At 39.2% G+C, this 14,792-nt stretch overlaps 1 protein-coding gene across 2 annotated transcripts; it reads left to right on the forward strand.

Annotated features, from left to right (window-relative positions):
- Positions 1-979: 979 nt before the first annotated feature.
- LOC139455726 (serine/arginine repetitive matrix protein 1-like) lies at positions 980-14,005 on the forward strand. 2 transcript variants are annotated; one of them, XM_071237275.1, is made up of 8 exons: positions 980-1,019; positions 3,798-3,959; positions 4,940-5,044; positions 5,592-5,715; positions 7,667-8,055; positions 8,611-8,663; positions 10,363-10,473; positions 11,181-14,005. In XM_071237275.1, the coding sequence occupies exons 2-8, from the start codon at positions 3,807-3,809 to the stop codon at positions 11,383-11,385; spliced, it is 1,140 nt and encodes a 379-aa protein (XP_071093376.1). In that variant the 5' UTR covers positions 980-1,019; positions 3,798-3,806; the 3' UTR covers positions 11,386-14,005. The 2 variants fall into 2 exon arrangements, with proteins under 2 accessions (XP_071093376.1, XP_071093377.1); XM_071237276.1 differs by having other exon boundaries at positions 984-1,019; positions 3,801-3,959.
- The last annotated feature ends 787 nt before the right edge of the window (positions 14,006-14,792 follow it).

Below are 14,792 nucleotides of genomic sequence, written 5' to 3' on the forward strand. Positions count from 1 at the left end.
TGACCATGCAGTACCTTTCTTTAATTATTTCTTTTTTAAATCACCCGGTGAATTAAGACATTCATTTAATGCGTGTACATATGTAAATACATTGAAAAGTCCAAATAATAATACTTTAGGTATGTTAGAGGCTCAGGAGGGTCCCCCACCTACACCCCCACTGGATCCGCTACACTGCCTACCCAGCGTTCCAACATTATTACTGATATTACTGACTCCTCTGGACTGGAAAAATAGATAGGCCCAGGTAAATCCATGTTCATTCGTTGTAATAAGTGCCACGTGGGGCATTGAAAGGTTTTGTGAGTGTAATAGGGTTAGTAGTGACTGTTTGGTTAATCACCATCATCATCATCATTATCATATATCTAAGACAAAGTGGTGTTTGAATGAATTCATTATACTTGCTAGGATTGCCAATAAGGGCGGGACATGTCCACATTTATCCTTGTTACGAATGTGCAAATCTAAACACACTTACATGGAAACTAATTAAAATGTTTATTTGGGAAGTGACGAACTGCGAACAATATTAATAAACTGCTTCAAGGACAAAACACTGTAATCTCTTCACAAAACAAAATACCCAATACTGAAACATTGATTGTTTTCGTACCGAAATATCCACTGCAATGTTTAATATCTTTATATGTAAGAGGTCCCATCATTCTGTTATAGTGAAATAATAATAATGAGCGTTTGGACTATACTAACAACCTTGTTTAAAATACGTCTTTAACATATTAAAGATATATATTTTTCAGTTTTCGATTGACCAACAACAAATGCAACTACTGTTTATTTCAGTAAAATATTAAATATTGCTTTGATATGACATTTTAATATGTAGTATAAATCATACTTGAGATGTTAACGTCTTGCAAATAATCCGCCGTTCAAATATAATGTGCATTTATCGTTTCCATTGTCCATTACTACTTTTAGACTGTCCCGGAAATGCAACGCATGCGCGTTCAGACTGCGCGAAAATTTGAAAAGAAGATTGGGCCGAACATTGAGTAGGTCAATTGGACTAAATATTGAAAATACTTTGATTGAAACATTCTGTACTATCGGATCTCGTCTGATCGTTACATTGACGTTTGAAGATATACGAAACGAACGCGCTGAAATATTGGCATGAACGTTTCTTGTAATTGTTTTACTTAGAATTCTGTCTATCGAGAATTTCCTAAATTTAAGAACCTGTTCATGGTTTGACTGTTTACAACACTTGATCATATTCAAGTGATATTGACAGCTGTTGAACAACCTTCAGCTAGTGTAAAAACTCGAAGTGGGTTCTGAATCTGTGGGAAATGAATATATATTATGAATATTATATTCACGAAACTGTTAGCTATATTGTGACCAGCTGTAACAGGGCGTGGAGTTATCTGACATATGGCAGACAAGTTTACTTTGCTTACGGGTTATGCTCTTTGGCCATGATTATTGTGAATGACATAAAATAATGTTAACATGACATGGGTGTATTGCACTCCTATGGTGAAGGTAAATTGTTAATATTTTCCCATCAGCAAATTGTTCCTAGATCTACATATGAATTTAATAATAGCAACTTCTGTGGGAGTCGAGTTAAAGTGGCAGCTGAAAAGCTAAGCAAACTATTCTCACACAACATAGCTGATACTGTTACAGCGTGGCAGAAGCCATCAGGTATTCAGCAATCCAGTTTCTCAATTTTATTGTGAGAGACAACTTAGTTCCAATAATTTGGATAAGTGACATAAACTATGTAAACCATTAGGCAAACTGAGTTGTGACCAAATTGTATGTCACCAGCAGCTCACTGTCTGTGCCCTTATGGCAAATAGCATGTTTTTGCTCGTACTGTCATCCCCTTGATAACTATATGGACAAACTGCATATGTTGTTTCCACTCTGCTCCCTTACAAAATATTTCCCAACAGATGTATATATGGACCACTAAGTTTCTTTTGAAATTTGAAATTCTCTTGAGCAAGACTTCCACCCATATCCCCACTCAAAATATATACAAGTGAGTAGATTAAGCTGCAATGCATACATTTATAGCTTTTGGAAGGGGGATACAGGCGGAAGTCTTTCCTTCTCTTGTTTAAGCAATATTTCCAGCAATGTCTTCACACATTGTAATGTTATGTAAGGAATCAAACCAAGGTATTTGAAATGACAAGCACATATTAATTACTATTACAACTAAGCCACCATCCTTGGTATCCACCAAGCATTCATCATTTTCATGAACGTATTTATAATATACATAGCCATGTCCAAATAATATGTAGTTACAACAACCAACTTGTCATATCATTCATTAGTAAATCTATCACTTTTCACAAAATAAAGAAATAAGTATTTCATTTCAATATATCATGTAGAAGTAGCTAATGCACTGAGACGCATATATAAATGCAGACCACTAAAATGGCTCAAGTTATTTCAAGTAGATCCTGGTCTCGAGTTTATGGGATCAGTAACTAAACTGTTAAAAAAGCACGATGTCACAATCAGGCGTTGTGAAAAAGAGGCCCACCGTAGTCAAGCTATCGTTGAAAGATTTAACCGGACATTAGCGGAACGTTTGATGTTTGGACATCAGTATGGGATTGAAATGAAATCAGATCGAATAAGATCATCCGAATGGGTGACACAATTATCAACGCTAAATAATGAAGTAACGAGATTAATCGGGAAGAAACCATCCGATGCGATTAAAATGAAATCGGTGACTTCCGAATCTTCAGCACTGAGGAGAGGCAAAAAACAAAAACGTCCGGATAGAGTAAGTGTAAGATATTTATACCAGCCCGGTGAACTCGAAGGGGGTCTATGTCGTGCAACCGATCCGATTTGGTCCCTTACGATATATATCATTAGTCTGTTGGTTATGAAAGGAGAGCCTATTCTTTATTATCTTAAAGATGGACTGGGCAGGGGATTTGTACAAGAAGAGTCGCTCATAAACTTTATCAATAGATTTAAGATAATGAATTTTTTCCCATAATGTTATTTTAAAAAAATAATCTGGGACACATGCTTCGACAACAGGTAAAACATGTGAAAGAGGAATGTAAAGACATTTCAAGCAATACATAAATAAATTGAATAAATAATGTAATAAATAATATCAGCAAACATATTTCTTAAAACTGTCAAACTAACATCTAAGTTACTATTTCCATCGTTTCATGCGATTGTGTAATGTAAGTCAAATGACATCTCGGCTATTGTCGCCTCGCTTTTTAGACTCGGACATGATGTTGAATGCCAAAATATATGCATCAGAAATCTTTGTCACAAGTCGTAACGATTTTCTGCATTCAAAATATCTCAATTTAGCCAAAGAATCTGAAATCTAAATTCAAAAATAGTCTTGTTACTGATTTTCAGAGCTTTCTAACGATATCAAACCTGATATTTATACAAATCTCAGAAAACAGAGGTATTTCCCGGTATTATTTCACGTCACTGAGGGGAAAGTGACTTTTATCGGGAAATGTGTGATGATAGATTGTGCTTAAACATCATTTTTCCGATTACTTTAACAATGAAAATAGAAAAAGAAATAAGTTAGTGGATACCTCTATTATGAAATAATTTTTGCTTTCTTGGTGCTTAATCTGGACTTTATGAATGTGCTAGCTTAATTTTTTTATTAAAAACAAACTTCAGACACTGATGGAGTAGTCTTCAATGACATAGGAATATTATCAAGCAGTCAAGGGGGATCACTCTGAGATGTTGTATTTTGGTAAGTGAATCTTAGAGACCAGATTATCGTCTTGTTACAGCAGCTGGAGATGATGATGAGTGGATGGGATACTGATCGTGGTCAGGTGGAAACCTTGGATGAGTTTGATGAAGCTCACCATCTGGAGAAGACCTACTGCTCCACCATGACCGAAGAGGAGTATGAAGATCAGACAGTAGCTGAGACGGACAAAGCACTACAGGTATACATAGCAAGCAGAATGCGATGCAGGTCTTGCCTTTTAAACTCCACAGTCAGACAAGATAATATTGTACATTCATTAGATAAATAGCAACCAAAATCAAATTTGCTAACACTATTGTTTGTAACTAACTTGATCAAACATCACCAGCCCAAAACCAGTGATCGACATTGCTCTGGGATATTGAAGTTTCCTGCTATGATATAATCAAGGGATGTGGTTCAATTTTAATATTCGGTTACGACAAGGAACCCTTCAGTGCTTGAAATTGGAGAACCTTAAAGTTAGCTCCTACAGTAATTGAGTCTACTGACCTTCAATCTTGAACTTTTGTCCATTAGGTTTATGACTAGGATGCCTGACATTCCTGCTTTGAACACTGATCATGATAATTATCAGTGTTAATCATAAAGGTGAAAAGGACCTCGTCACAACCGAAATGTAATAATTTAGAGAAATATGGGGACCCTAGATTAAAAAATTATAAGAGGAAAGACTTCTGCCCGTAGGACCCTCCGAAAGTTATTTATGTATCTATTGTATGCATTCCCGCTTAACCCAATTAATTATATACATTTTTAGGGAGGATACAAGCGGAAGTCTTACCCCACCATTACATCTGTACACTGTTAAACGTGGTGATGTGACTGTTGTTTGATCCACCAGCATCGATAACATAATTTTGCAGTAACTGAATTTGTAATTTGTAACTGATACTTTGATCCAGTGTTGGAAATGAGCACCTGCCCGTTGGCGCATGGCAAGTAGGTCTCATGTCAGGCCCAAAGTTTCCAAGTTGTGTGGGTCCTTTGGGCCTGCAGTGAATTTATATGTGGATCTATTTGTCAATAGGCTGTAGTTTTTTAAATGTGGGTCCTGATGGCGGCCTTGCAATTTGATTTATTTCAAACACTGCTTTGATCATGTACAAAAAGGAGACTGTGTTCAAGTAGTTCCGAACTCTGTGTCCACGGTTTCAGGATTTGGTGATGTATCTGGAATCCAACCCCGAGGCTTATGCTCGTATCATGAGGAAGAAGAAGGTTGAGGAGATGGAGAATGGTGGAATGTATTCCTACCTGAAGGTGTGGTACATACTTCGTTACCTTCATATAGGGGTAGCCCTAATCATTGTTCAGCTACTTCTCTACAACCCCAGCAGTAAATCCATTTACAGACTACACAAGGAGTTTGCTTGATAATATTGATAATTATATGTCATGAAACCTAGGATCATGGATGTGAACACCAGATTCACCCTGTAATGTTTCAAAGTTCAAAGGTGTTCAAAGTGGCAATAAACCAATTCCCGCCCTTCACTGACTAAAATTATATTGGTTAAAATTTATGATAGGACATTGGTTTGAAATCTATTTATGAATGGTCATGAATGAATCATGAATGAATCATACATTTGAGCATTATTTTATTGGTTGTATTCACAAATAATGTTTTATTAAATAATAAACTTTAAGTTACATTTTCTATCCTTTGCAACAAAAACATCTACTGGGAACCAATGCAATAGCAGAAGGCTTGCATCACCTTGCCACAGAATATAGCAAGTTTTGAAAGTTTTTCCTTCATTGTATTAACAGTAAAGAAAAATACCTTTACCTCCAATGGTTCCAGGTAAAGATGATGAGCCTGTTGCATGGTGAACACTACCCGGCATGTCTTGTTGCCCCTGAGGAGGCACAGAACCACCTCAACCAACTCAAGAGAGGAATGAAGAGGGCTTTTGAATACTCACAGGGTAAGTGATCAGTCTGGCCCTAGTCCCAATCCAGAACTGAGTAAAAGAACAATTTCAGGCTAGTAAGTAGACTCCAAAGGTTTTGTGACATGACTGGGTAAGTATTTTAGAATGTTAATTAACTCTTCTTTTTCTCAACGGGGTTATATTTGGTATTAACACATGCATTCCAATTACAAAGGGGATTATCTCTCTAACATACACTTCAGTTGGTTCACTCCCAATTGTCAGACATCCCAGTTGTCAGACGCCCCAGTTGTCAGACAGACCAGTCAAGTGTGACCAGTGTAACTGCCTGGTCTTACCTACTAATTAATGAGCGGCTCCCAACTTTGGGCAGAGTATGCTACTCCAACTCGTTAAGTGATACACATTATGATTGTGTTTACAAGTTGCGTTTGATATGTGTCGGGTTGCGTGTGTTTTATTAGCAAAGATTTAGAGATTTTTTTCCAATGATATAGAATGTAGGAAACTCGGTGAAGATTAACGAACAATGTTAAATACAATGTTTGGTAGAATATGTCTCAGAGAGGAACCCCTCAAGTATTCCTTGAAGAGTTCACTTACTCTAAGAATCAAACAGGAGGTCGTACCACACACTGGAGATGTTATTGTCTTTTGCAATAATGTAATGAATACTTCAAAAAGTGTTATTTCTGGTATGATTTGATGATTAAAAGTACATAATAAACCTATCCTGTAAATTCCTCAAACTTTGTGTTTTCTGGTCTGTTCCACTTCAATGAAAGGTAAACAGGTAACTATTGCTTGACTTACCAACCTTGACTTATCCTGGTATAAGCTGTCTGACAATTGGGAGGTTACCCTTCAATTAGTGTCAGTCACTTAATCTGTGCTCCCTGAACTAATTATGTATTGTTTAGTGACTGAAATCACACAGCAAGGCTCATCTGGATTAGGGAAGCTAGCAGTCTCTTGGATGTGTATTCAGGCCTTTGGTTGCCATTAATATCAAGGGAGGGTTCAAAATTACCATAAGTCCGCTGGTCCAGACTATAATGCGTATAGGAGAGAGAATATATGGATGTCAACTTCTTTATTATGGGGAACACAACGTTTCGGAGTATATGCTTACTCCTTCATGAGGTCAATGAGATCTGTAGCAGATAGGTCTTTCGGGCTTATCATAATAACAATCATTTGCCAAGCCTAATGTGAGAAGTGTACGCATGACCAGATTGTTTAATACATCTATCTAAATACGTTTTGCCAGTGCCATGGTAGCAAAATGCCCAGTCAGACATTTTGTACCTATCTCTTGAGACCTACAGTGGGTACCCGGATAGGGTCAGGTAATACCCAGGTAGTAAATCGGCCTCGTCCCAGCCCTTCTCACCTGGCAGATACATTAAGATCTGGGTTAAATAGGTCTTCAGCAACCCATGCTTGCCGTTAGAGGCGAATAACAGGATCAGTTGGTCAGGCTCACCAACTTGCTTGATGCATGTCATCGTATCTCAATTGCGTGGATTGATGCTCGTGATGTCAATCACTGGATTGTCTGGTCCAGACTCCATTATTTACAGACCGTCGTCTTATAGCTGGAATATTGCTGAGTGCAGTGTTGAACAATAAACAAACTAGATACATTAATCAAGCAAGATTATAGAGTTACTCAATTTCATAAGGAATTCTTTGGGTAACCTTAAAACATTTGCAAAAACTCAGAGGTGCATTCTAACCATGTGTTCCAAACAACACATGTACAAGGGTAGTTGTCAAAGACCCTTCTATTTGCTGTGCAGAGTTGTGTCCCTTCACAATCCCAGGATACTGTCTAGTATGAACCTTGGTCAGGTAGCACCAAACATAATATATATATCTACAACCTACTTCGCTTTGGGCTTTCCTCCCACATTAAACTGGCACTGATGTTAGTCCACAAGATGAAATTTAGTGAGCCTCACCAATGACGTTGTGATTACAGAGAGCAAGGCAACAAGATACTCTTCAAGACTAGCAGCGAGGAAGCCCCTGTCAGATGCCTCCCCTCGGCTCAACACACCAGACAAAGACAGGTCTCGCCATTCATCCAAGAGAGCAAAGAGGGGCTTGACCGAGCCTCACTCAGCAGTACCAGTTGCCAAGATTACCCCCAACAACCCCCCTTCAGTGCCACCCCCACCCCCACCCCCACCACCTCCACCACTTCCAACTAATCTTGTCATTAAGCCACGTTTAAAGAAGGGCTCATCCAAGACACGCTCCCCCAAGACAGACTCATCCAAAACAGACTCATCTGAATCTCACTCACGACAGATAGCATCGCCATTACCAGCCAACTCACCCAGTGGGGCAGATAGTTCTGATCATGAGGTAACAGACTAGCACTGAATTCTTCTATAATCTTTATATATGGGCCTTTTTAAAGCCATAATAAATTAGACAGTAGATTATCATTCCCGCCCAACACACGACTAAATTCCCAGACAAATTAATTTTATTTACCGAGTAATGTTTAGAGCACTGTAACGATATCTGTTGTCAGATGACCATTTCTTGTTCACGACATGCGGTACATTGGTCCAAGACTGACTCTTGGTGCGCGCCTGCCTGTCATCTGCTTGCTGTCAGCTGTCAAGATGTCAGGGCTTCAGATTGGTTCATTATGTTGGACATTAACCGATTGACTTCCAAAATGTACTTAAGATATTTTTTTCAAATTTGGTACCAATGATATAGAAGAATGTCTCATCAAAGGTTGATAAAATCATGAAAATGTTCTATTGCCATTGGTGTCTAGCAAAATCACTGTTCACTTTGGAATCAATTGTGTTGATTTCCTCAATGTGCCTTGCTAACTGGGATGAATTGCTGCTTGCTGGTTTGTTAATTGTAGGTTTAAGGTGCAAGCCACTATTCTCTTTTCAGTTTGTCACCCCTCCTACAGACACAAGGCCACTAAGGCGACACAGGAGAACAGTGTAAGTATGCTGGGTAGTGCCTGAAGGGGTCTGCCAGTCTACATTAACATGCGATTATAATCCTAGTATTTGGAGTGGACCAGGTTTTTGAGATAAACATATTGTGTATAGTTTAAAGTATGTTAGTTTAATCTGATGCCACTTTTTTTCAAATTGGAAGTGATTGTGTGCGGTTTGAAAGATGTAATTCGGTGGTATCAAATCAACAATAACGTACATGATGATGATGATGATACCCTACTCTCATGAATGAGAGGCTGGAAAATAACATGTAATGCAACTTCATGCAGGGCACTGATTGCCGATTAGCAATCTCATGTGACAGTCTCAATAAAATCATTACTCTGATACAATACTTCTCTGTGTGAAGATATGACGACACCTCCATAGAAGGTCCCAGTGAACTTGGATCACCCAGTATAACTGAAGATTACATGGGTTCTTAGGCCAATCAGATGCTGGCTTTGTTAAATGAATCAATTCAGACATTTCAATCTTAGCAAAAGAAAACATCCACAGAACATAGATATACTCTCTATAGTAACCATGGCGCTCAGAAACAACAGCATGATGATATCATTTCAATTTCTTTTTGCATTCAGAGCTCCCCAATTATATTCGTTTTCAGAGATTCGTTTGTCTAATGTTTATTGGCTGATCAAAAGTTCACATATGACCTATATGAGTGTCCTCGGACCTTCAAACAAAGAGGGGGCATCGGGTAGCCTTGTAGTTAAAGTGTTCGCTCGTCACGCCGAAGAGCCAGGGTAGATTCCCAACATGGGTACAATGCATGAAGCCCATTTCTGGTGTACCTCGCCTTGATATTGCTGGAATATTGCTAAAAGTGGCATAAAACCATACTCACTCACTCATACAGAGAGGAATCGTATCGGAGTAAAGGATCCGATTTAATGAGCTTTCCTCATGTCAAACCGTTTAAAAGTTAGTTACTGCATATGTTGCTTCCCATTTCTACATTTTTGCATTTTGTCTTTAATACTAAGCTGATATGTTTTGATGTTCTGAATGACATTTTATCACTAACGAGATACGAGTATGAAGCCTGAGTTACTTTCTTTGTGAATTTAGTTTCTTCTGAAAGTGTTATGTGTCGTATGTAATTTCCTTCTTTGCTCAATGGGACATTTCAAGACAAATGTTTTTATTAACGTGCCAATGAGATTCTAGTTTTTATTTCACAGCTGAATATTGTGTGAAAATAACCTTCCCCAACTGTGAGACATTGTACTCACAATGTTCCAACATCACCCTTGAATACATTAGGCTGGTATGTGGTGTGGTGGTGACCATGTGTCTAATTTTAGCCAGCTATTGAAATAACTCATGGAAGACAAATAAGTTCTACTCTGCGCATGGACATTGTGCAGTCACAACCATTGTCTGACATTATGGCAGTATGTAACCGTGAAACATTGCCGTTCATGCAATGTTAACAGAACAATGGTGTGAGTACTCGCTGGTTCCCCTCTGGCTGGAATCAGGCAATGAGTTGATTCATTGATATGCACCGTATGTACTCATGGTGGATGGAGGAACATAGTGTTTACATCCCAGTGAAGTACTGACAATGACTGAGAATGTTCATTGTGAAAGCAGGCTTACAATACAGTAAGTCTGTTGTCAATCCTAAGGCCAGTCCTTCAAGTGACTAGAATATCCTGTTGTGTGTCTGTAGGTCCAATAGCTCAAAGTCCTCTGTGTCCTCCGTGTCCTCCCTGTCCAGCATCCACTCCGAGCTCATGTCCTCCAACCCACTCCGGCGACTCCGATCCACACAGGTCATCAGGTAAAGTCGTATATCCCCTTGCCACAAGTCCTGCATCACAATACTACAATCTCACAAAAATCAGATGATTGGCAGGTCAGAAAGATCTGATTGTACGCCAATTCCTTCTATTGGTTCAATTAATCGAAACACCACTGGTCACAATCAGCCATACCCGTGAAGATCCAGGTTGGAATTGGTCTTCAGTAACCCCTGCTTGTCTTCAGAGGCGACTAATGGGATCAGGTGGTCAGACTCACTGACTTGGTTGATGCATGTTATCGTTTCCCAATTGCATAGATTGATGCTCATGATTTCAATCACTGGATTGTCCAGACTTGATTATTTACAGTCCCCTGTCTATTATCTGGAATATTGCTGAGTGCGGCGTTAAACAACAACAACAACAACAAAAAACACAATCCGCGAATCACAATCCATGAACTTTACTAGTATTTGGCATCAAACTAATGATTGCATTACAGCATTAAGTGGCAGGCGTCTGGTGAATATAATATGATTTTGTAGTGAAGGGTCTTATTTGATTTAAAATAAACATTCCAAAGTCAAAATATAGCTTACATAACAGCTGTGCTAATCTTTTCCCATGTTGAATATGACATCTAATCATGCTAGTTCTGTAATGGGATTGTTACAGTGTATTGGACTGTAGCATGTTGCCTGTATATGCATGAGTTTCATGAGTAACACTGGTAATGATTCAACAGGTCACCTGGTGGCACACCAGTCCGAGCTGCAGCAGACAAGGAACATCTGGCACACTCCGAACCTCTCCACAAAGCATTAATCTCGGTTATGAAGAGGAAGTTTCGAAACATCCGTACTCCAAGCCCTCAGTCTGCTGGACATAGTCGAGTCAGCAGCCCCAACAGCACGTCGGCCTTCAGTCCATCCCTTGTGTTTACACCCTGAAGTATATAAGTACTGTGTTCACTGCTAGTGATGCCACAGATATTGCAGTATGCAAAACAGTCAGTCAGTATAACAAACAAGAGAAGAACCAGTAAATAGTTAATTCTATCTGGAATTTGTTTCTTACAAAGCCATGTTAGCTGTTTATAATCAAGAATGTTTGAACATCATGCAAAATGTAGCATTGGCCTAATGTACAATGTTGTGCTTCTGATTACATGTAACAGTTCATTTCAAAATAGCGCCTGCAACTTAGTTGGAGAATTACTGTAAGGCTCTGCTGCGTTTGGTACATATTTGTAGGTGTGCTTTGTTTTGTCAAGTGGGACGTGCATCAAGAGGGGCATCTTCCCGAGGCAAGAGAGTTAACTGACTTTAAAAGTCCAGTTTCCATCCTTGCTGAACTAGACTGGAATTCCTGGGCTCGATCGTAGCGCCACTAGTGGCTATTACGAGTTATGTCCCTTCTAAGCCTCGCCTATGGACCAATCAGATTCCACCTCTCGTATCACTTGCATTTACTTCACATGAAATGGAGGCGCCCAGTCAAGACGATCTGATTGATAATCAAGATCTATATTGTGAGAAAACGGGTCTTACATCGCGAAATGCATCAAATCACGTGAGCACCTTGATTAAAAACGTGGAAAGATCTGGAAAATATCTGTTGACAACGAGTTGGCCGTGCACATGCTTTGCAAATCTTGCAATTGACCGAAATCTGCACGGCAGTTTACGAACGGGGTTTGACTTTGTTGCGTGACTTTGATTGAACTATGCATAGACTCGTTAGCCAAGCCAAAATGTAACTCCATAATACCAGCCTAGTTCGGCAAGAGTGGAAACTGAACTTTTATAGTCAGTTAACTCTTTTGCCTCAGGAAGATGCAATAGGGGAAATATGGTATTAGGTGGTTAGTTTCACAAGGCGTAATGTATTTATGTTGGTAGGAAATGACAGATTGTTTATACAATGTAATAAGTGCTTGTTTGCTTCTCAGACATCAGAGTGGTTTTTTCTGTCATCATAAAACTTGTAGCATCTCATTGCTTGATACAATGTATGTAACTACTGCTCAACATACTTAAGACAAATCACAAACTGACTGTTAAGCCCATTGATCATCATTGACGTACATACCAGTAATCAGTGTTGTCGGTAAGTGTAGTAGAGGTCGGATGGAAACAGCTCCAGTGCAATTGTCTGTTCGAGGTGGTGTATGAACTGCACGAGTATGAACTCACGGTCGTCTCATCACTGGAAACTGATTCTGTCCCAAAATGCAATGTTCACACATGGTGTCCCAAAAGCTGTGTTCACACATGATGTCCCAAAAGCTGTGTTCACACATGGTATCCCAAAAGCTGTGTTCATACATGGTGTCCTAAAAACAGTGTTCACACCTCATTTTTCTAAAGTATGTTTAGCAGTAGGAATTTTGGATTTGTCTTAACCATGTTAACCTTCAGTGAATGAGTTTGAAGATTTAACAATATGGTTTCAATAAATCTTCAAAATGTCAGTTCTCATTTAATGTCTTTTTAAAACATTGTGTTAGATATGGCAGTGAATGAAATATTTTTTAACTTTACTAGTGTGATGTTTTGTAAGATTGTGATAAGGACTGGGATTGTGCAACATGATATGACAGCAAATCATCATCAAATCATCTCACGAGTGAGAGCAATAGCATCCTTAAAACATCACTGGGATACACTACATTTCCATCCTCTGTGAATACATAGGGCTGACAGGCAGTGTAGTAGTGGTGCCTGTCAATTTTCCCGTCAAGGTTGTGTTTGACACAGGAGTTAGATATGAACTTCCCTTAGGATAATTAAGTCTTATCTTATCTCAAATGAGCCTACCCCATGTATGAATTTTGTGTGAACCCATCCTATAGTTTCCCAATAAGTGAAGCTATATGTTGAGTGGATGGTCGCAAGCTTGTGGCACATGTAGCATAAGAAATGTTGCCATGCTGTCATCTCAGCTCACTGGTGTCCCTCTCACTGCAACTGGCCATGACTTGATTTGCTGGATCCAAATAGTGACTACCGGTATATGTAGTCACGACGATGGAGAAATGTAGTGTATTGTCCCTTGAAGTACTCACAATGGCCCGGTAAATGTGGCAGCATCTCCTGTGATACATTGAACTGTGAAATTTGTACATAGTTGGAACATTTGAAGTATTCAAACAAAATGTTCACATACACAGTTTATTCAGATTACAACTGTAACTTGATTTTATCCTTATGGAAGCCAACTGGAATGTATTGCACCCAATGACATGTTGCTCCAGTCAAAGACATCATTTTGTCATCCTGTTCCATATGACTCTTCTTCCTTTTGTTTTGTCATTCTATCCCTCTTGCATCTCTTTCTCTTACTTCTTGGTGTCCCATTAGCATGCCATGTTAGACTTGTCCCCAGCGACCGATGCTGGACTCGACAGGTGTCCTAATGGATCGGGTGGTGAGGCTCCGTGACTTGGTTGATACTGTGTCATCATACCCCGGCGGTGTGGATCGATGTTCATAATACTGATCACTGGATTGTCTGGTCCACACTAGATTGTCTGGTCATACAGTTAAAATTTTGCCAAGTGTGCTAATAAACAACAAACACGTAAACTTTGTTGGTTTTATTTGTTCCAAAAGCCAACGAAAGTGGCTTTGTGTGGTTTCAATACATGACATGGCTGATTGTGTGTCATCGTAGCCTGCCATCGTGGATCATTGGTGAAGCTTTCATCCATGGATTGTCTGGCCCACACTCAGTTATTTACAGGCTGCTTTGATATTGTTTGTATACTGCTGACTGCAGGGAACAACAGCCTCATCATCACATGCACCTGTGTCCACCATCTTACATGTTGAGTTGCTGTGCACGAGTTCCTTGGACACGCCAGAAATCAATGATCGTAGGTTCGAATCCCAGGTTGCCCATGCTTGCGGGCTTCATCAAAGTGGTAAACGTCTGATACCAGCATCACTTCATGCCTTCCTCCCACATTAAGCTGACATGCTGTGAGATGACTGGCCCAAGTCACTCACTGACTTATTTGGAAGGGCAGCTTTAACATAACATCTTCATTGCTGTCAAATGCAAAGAGTCAAAGTTTCATGTAATCAAGACATTATATGTAATACTCAAAAGGAGTTAAATAGAAAACACCAGATTCGTCCTTATGACTAGTTATCTGTCATGGCATGACAGATTAACTATTGTCGTCAGGACCTGGAAAAGTTCCAGTTATCCAGGTTTACAGTTTGAGACAACCACGAATTTGACACATGCATGTTCGACTGTATAGTAATTTGAAAAACATTGGGTATTCTTTAACTTCTTGTGAGTAGTATATGTTAGTATTCAGTTTGTGTGTGTGCTAGCAGGAAACATT

Source organism: Haliotis cracherodii, unplaced genomic scaffold (genome assembly GCF_022045235.1).
Source record: "Haliotis cracherodii isolate W230 unplaced genomic scaffold, xgHalCrac1.p SCAF_11, whole genome shotgun sequence".
Lineage (NCBI taxonomy): Eukaryota > Metazoa > Mollusca > Gastropoda > Lepetellida > Haliotidae > Haliotis > Haliotis cracherodii.